Source organism: Grus americana, chromosome 5, assembly GCF_028858705.1.
Source record: "Grus americana isolate bGruAme1 chromosome 5, bGruAme1.mat, whole genome shotgun sequence".
Classification (NCBI taxonomy): domain Eukaryota; kingdom Metazoa; phylum Chordata; class Aves; order Gruiformes; family Gruidae; genus Grus; species Grus americana.
The window spans coordinates 7,889,181-7,894,814 of record NC_072856.1 but is presented as its reverse complement, the minus strand read 5'-3'; the positions used below and the strand labels follow the sequence as shown (position 1 = coordinate 7,894,814).

At 38.7% G+C, this 5,634-nt stretch overlaps 1 protein-coding gene across 1 annotated transcript; it reads right to left on the bottom strand.

The window, feature by feature from the left end:
* Window positions 1-283: 283 nt before the first annotated feature.
* Window positions 284-1,293, bottom strand: FSHB (follicle stimulating hormone subunit beta). Its single transcript, XM_054827675.1, has 2 exons — window positions 1,135-1,293; window positions 284-520 (listed from the first exon to the last, which is right to left on the bottom strand). The coding sequence occupies exons 1-2, from the start codon at window positions 1,291-1,293 to the stop codon at window positions 284-286; spliced, it is 396 nt and encodes a 131-aa protein (XP_054683650.1).
* Window positions 1,294-5,634: the final 4,341 nt, after the last annotated feature.

The following is a 5,634-nucleotide window of genomic DNA, read 5'->3' as shown; positions in this document are numbered from 1 at the left end:
ATAAAGAATGAAGGTGTAATAGAGAGGAAGAGGAGGCAAGGGCAGAAGGAATCGGAAGCAGCATTCTGTACACCTATGAAAATGGTTTTAAGGAAACTGATGGGCTAAGTAGGGAAGGCCTGAAGAGAATTTTAATCAATAGCTCTCCCTTTTGGCCTTAAAAATCTTTGTTTCAATCTTGGCAGTTTCTAAGTAACCTTGCCAATTATCTTCCACTTAAGCCCAATCAGTACCATTATTTAGAAGTCAAGATTTAGAGCCAAACTGCCCTGTCTAGTACCCTTCATTGGCTACTTCCATTCTGGCTGAAGGAACAGTAGGATGGCCCCAGCCCTCTCACAGTGCAGTCAGTGGTGTCAGTGTCGCAGGTCTCACAGTGGCACTCTGTAGCTACCGGGTACGAATAAAAAGATTCGGGATGGTCACCACAGCCAGGGATCTTCACTGTTTCGTACACAACCTCCTTGAAGGTACATGTTTGCTGAACAGATGATACTGGTGGATATTTATATACTGGATCCTGAAAATTACAAGAAGGACATACTAATTTTGAAATTTGTTATGGGGTAGAATTCAAAATTTTTCCAAAATAAAGGAACTGATGCGAAAACTAATTAAACTGGTAGGGTAAATCCCACTGAGATCAAAAGGCTTTGGATCAGACTCTTCTAATTTCACCTGGATTAGATGTCTCCTTTCAGGAGGACTGATACGGCAAAATTGTGTCATACCATCACCAGACAATCTTGCAGGTGAGTTGCAAGACTGCAAATTATTTGGAAAAGTAGAGGAGTCTACATAGCGATGGCTGCTTTATTGTGTCCGTTTGCAAGCACAAATTGAACACAAGGCAGAGATCCAGATTGTAATACTTTCAAGTCTGGTTATACAATATAACCATAATGTGCAGCCAGTTAAAAATCTGAATTTTACTAGCATCTTTTCACCCTTCCCTTTGTGGTTCAGGTTGGCTGTGTATCTGCTTTCCTGTCAAATAGCACAGCAGTTACTTAGCCTGTTCTTTCACAAGGCTCATCCTGCCTGCATGTTTGCTACGGACTGGAGAAATGGGTTATTCATACATCATTTGGAATATTTAATTCCGGTGCCTGAAAATAAACTTAAGATTCTCACCCTTGTGAAGCAGTATCCTGAGCACCACGTGGCATTCACCATAATACAGAATTGACATTCTTCTCTTTCCACTGCTATAGTAATATTGGTGAGCTGGCAGCTATTGCAACAAATTGCTTTCCAGCAAAATAACAGCACATAACAATTAACTGTCTTCATCCTGTGTATAAAGCAAAAAATATATCTATACTGGATAAATATGTAGTTATTTTCAACAGGAAATATTTATAGAAACAGGGAGAAATTGAGTCTTCACATTATCCTCAAGTGGTTCTATAATAGCAAGCTTTCAGAAATATCAGTGAGAACATAGGATAAAGCCATTAAGTAGATCTATCTGTATGTTTATTGTTAAAGGAGTCTGATTTTTCTAAACGACTGAAATGGCATGTCAGCAATCTCTGCAGAATAATGATAGCAGAGTACCATACCACTTTCAATGAAATATTTTTATCTAAGTTTCTGTACAGAGAATGTGTCCTGTCTTTAAGTAGTAAAAAAAAGAAGCAAGGGAGAGAAAGAGCAAAAGATAATCTACTTTTCAGAAGCAATTAATTACATACAATGTTTGAAAGTTGAAGAAAAGATTTCTAGATCAGGATCTGATGGAGACTTACCTGTGTTCTTACTTGCCTTCCTGGTAGTAGCTGTGGTGAAGGCAAGCCCTATGCTTACCTTTTATACTAAATCGTGTGTAACTTATACCTTGAGGATTTGCAGTGTATTAATGCGGCAAGCATTAGTTTGGTACTTGGTGAAAGCGGATTAATGTTCAGCCAGACAGTGAGATCAAGTCTTGTTAAGAGGAAAAAAAGAAAATCAAAACACAGACATACTCAGGAAGTGATGGTGAAGGTTGCTGTTCACAATGTCCTTTTAGAAGTTTCACTGGATTTGATTCACTGGCATTTAGAAATAACTGAGCCATTCCACAATTGGAAAGAAGGTTGAGAAGCCTATTTCTGGACAAGAAAAGTACAGGTGTTTTAACTGTGTTTTATGTCAGCCCTTATGCTAAAGTGGTTCTTGGCTAATGAACATGTGCAGTGTATCAATCTTAATTGATTTTCTCTGAATTAGATCTTACCCTGTGAGCTGCGTATGTCCTTGTTTATTGATCTGTGGTCCACGAAAGCTAGTAGTGCGAGTTTTGTTAAACCATGAGTAACTCCACTTTTCTTTACCATTTAAAATACCACTGTGTTTTTTCAAAATTCAGATTTCTGTCCCAATATATGCAGTCCTGGTTCCTGTCTGCTGCATGTTCACATTTTTTTAAACTTATGTAAAGGATGTCTGTAGTGTGGAAAGGGACTATAAAGATGTCATAATGAGGCTCCAGGTCTGTGTTTTCTGTCAGTGATCTCAGATCAAGTATTGTCATGTTACAGGGGAAAATGCTAATACTTTTAACAGGCAACTATGCAAACTCAACTTGAATGCATTCCCTAGTTCATTGTGATAATAAAAGATTCTATGAATAGTGTTCCCCTGCTCACTGCCCTTTTCCTGCGTTCACAAGTTAACGATGTGTGCCTCTTCACCAGAATAATGACAAATAACTTTGTTGAGCTTCACATATCACTTCTGGGGAAAATGACTCACAGTAGCACTGTATTTACTATCATCTGCCCAGAACCAGCCAGTCTTGCTTTGTTATGACTGTTCTATTATGGTCAGTCTGACTTTTACAGAAATCCATCCACAAAAGAAAACTAGACAAGGACATCCAGTTAAAAGCATTTTATCATGAAAAGAAATTCTCACTGGCTTATTAATTGTCCTGCAGATGGGATACTTTTCAAAATGGCTTTTAGAAATGAGCCCTTCAAGTGTCTCATACCTTCCTGTGGTCCTGCAAACTGGCCATCTGTTCCAGTTTCCATCCAGTCTGAAATACCTTAATTTGTTAATGAATTTCCTATCACGCCGAAGTTAGAAAGTGATCTGCAAATTTTCCCTGGACATCTCCTGTTAGTAATAACTTTGATTGAGAACACAGCTCAATTATAAAGAAGTCAAGAAAGCAGACATCTTCCTCTTTACTAATATAAACTCTGGGATCGTTTGATAACGGTCTTTTGTGTTGTTTAGTGTCGACACTGTCTTCTCAGGGAAGATTCTCACTTGCTATAAATCACTAATTCCAGAGACACCAGGCAAAAGCTGATTACAATTTGTTATATGCCTACTGAGGATGTGGCCTTTTCTCAGTACTAATTTATGCAAATTAAATAAAACTAAATGAACTTCATTTGCAAAGGACAATACAGAAAATATCTCTCAGTTGCAATGATCTGTTTCATGATTTGAGGAAGTCATAGACATTCACTAAAAAGTGCAAGTTCAGCCTCTGCCATGCTATTTCTTCCCTCCCCTAGTTCCCTGTTCTGGCCCACTCAGCCACTCATGGCAACACAAATTAGGGAAATCATTCTGATTAAAAGGAAAAAACCCAGCCCAGCCATCTTTTTTTCAGCATTGCTGTTAATCCATATCCATTTGTTCCACAATGAAATGAGCAGCTGTAGCAGTGTAGTTGATGGGATTGACTGGGGAGTGGGAATGAGGGACGAGGTTAACAGGAAATGCTTTACCTGGTGTTCTCACTGCAGAGTTCATGAAGCCACGTTATAAAAACAATACAAACTTTTTAACAGGAAGGTTTTGTACTGCACTGACTTCAAGGGCATTTGTTTCTGTAATCATCGGTTCTGAGTTGGTTCTCCAGCCATCAGCTCTGCTAAATTCATTGTGTGAATATATGAATATGCATTTTTAGGGTAATAGGAGATCACAAATTGAAATCAGCTAGCCACCAGTCTATCATCTGAGGAGTGGTAATTTGGTGAGTTGTTACTTGGTTGACTTTGATTTTCTTCCCACACCTTTTGTTAGAAAGATACACTAAAGGACTGACTTCTTATGATAGGCAAGATGCTAAGTACATGTTTTTTCTATAATTATTAGTTCATACCTCTGAGAAATGTTTATATGCTAACTATATTGTACTCCTTCAAGTTTATATTCCCATTAGATTAAAAAAAGGTTATGGTAGTTATGAAGGGAATAACAAATGTCACTTATCTAGAATGCTGTCATTTTCAGACATGTGTGAACATTGTATGTAGGTTCTGTGTTACTGAATTTTGTGTCTGTTTGAGAAATAGAAATGCTTTCCATTTTAAATGGTTTATATTTCAGTTTAGGGAGTAACGTCAGAGGGAAGAACACTTCTTCTTCACGTGCTACAGCAACTTTTAAGTGTTAAGTAGTGGTTTTATCTGTTTCTTAAGCAGTATTGCCCATCCTAGATTTATCAGTTGTCATTATGCTTCTAGGCTGAATGCTGGGTGTTGCCCAGATTGTCAAAGAGGCATTATTGAAGCCATAGTCCTGGAGTTCTCTGGTGGTTTATGTAAACAGCCTAGGAAATGAAAAGATTCAGAGAGACCTGTATTCTGCTCACACTTGGAGCTAGCTAAGCAATTCACAGATCTGGAATGTCTTTGCAAATGGCCTGTTTGGATTGGGGCAAAGCAATCTCATGCTCTTTCTCCCCCTTTCTAGGGTTAGCATGCTAGTGGGTCCATTGTGCAGAATCCAAGCTCTAGCAAGCCCCATGAGAGGGCTCAAGTTGCTGCAGAATCCTGTAAGTGCATTATGATTGAGAATGAATCGGAATGGCTAGCAGTTAATGGCTAAGCCCTCTGTCAGTGGAGATTGCTGTATTCCTATTGAAGTGAGTGGGGAAATCTGGCAAATCCTGTAACGGGAGATCTGGTCTGCAATATGGACAGGGAGCTGGTTCATCAGAGTATAGGTCATCCTGTTGAAGACTCTCTGACTTTTGTGCAAGTCATCGTGGGCATCAGATTCATATGGCTGTGTTAATGCCTTAGTGGCATCTCAGGGAAATAAAAGGCTTCTCTATATTGCTGTTTTTTTGTATTCTACGGCATTTTCCCATGGATTGTTTACTGTTGTAACCTAGCATGCCATTGTTACCACTGCTGCCGCAAGAGAGCACTTGCTTTGCTGTTTCTAATCACTTCAGCTAGAAGTGCTGTGACACATTCTGCTGTTGTTTCCCTTCTAAGCAGTAAATGCTCTTTTTCTTCTGTTTGTGGTTTGGGATTTTTCGTTGTTTGTTTGTTTTCCAAAAGCATCTAGTACAGAACTGAAAGCTTTGTGTTTCTTTTATGTCCTAAACTAATGAAATTTCTTTCTTTGAGGGGTGGTGGTAAGACTAACAGTTCTGTTGCTGCAAGTTGTAAATCTGCCTTGCTTAAAACAAGGTAATTTAGATCTTTCAGAGAACTTCAGCATCTATCAAAGTGCAATTGGAAAACTTGGTTATATGTGTGCAGCTCATCCACCATGAGTAATAAATCTGACTCTGTCCTAAAAGAAGATGTATTGAACCTTGTAGTGGAAAACCCACAATGTCTGATGTAAAAGACAGGTCTCATCTGTAAATTATTCCAGCTGCAGACTAGC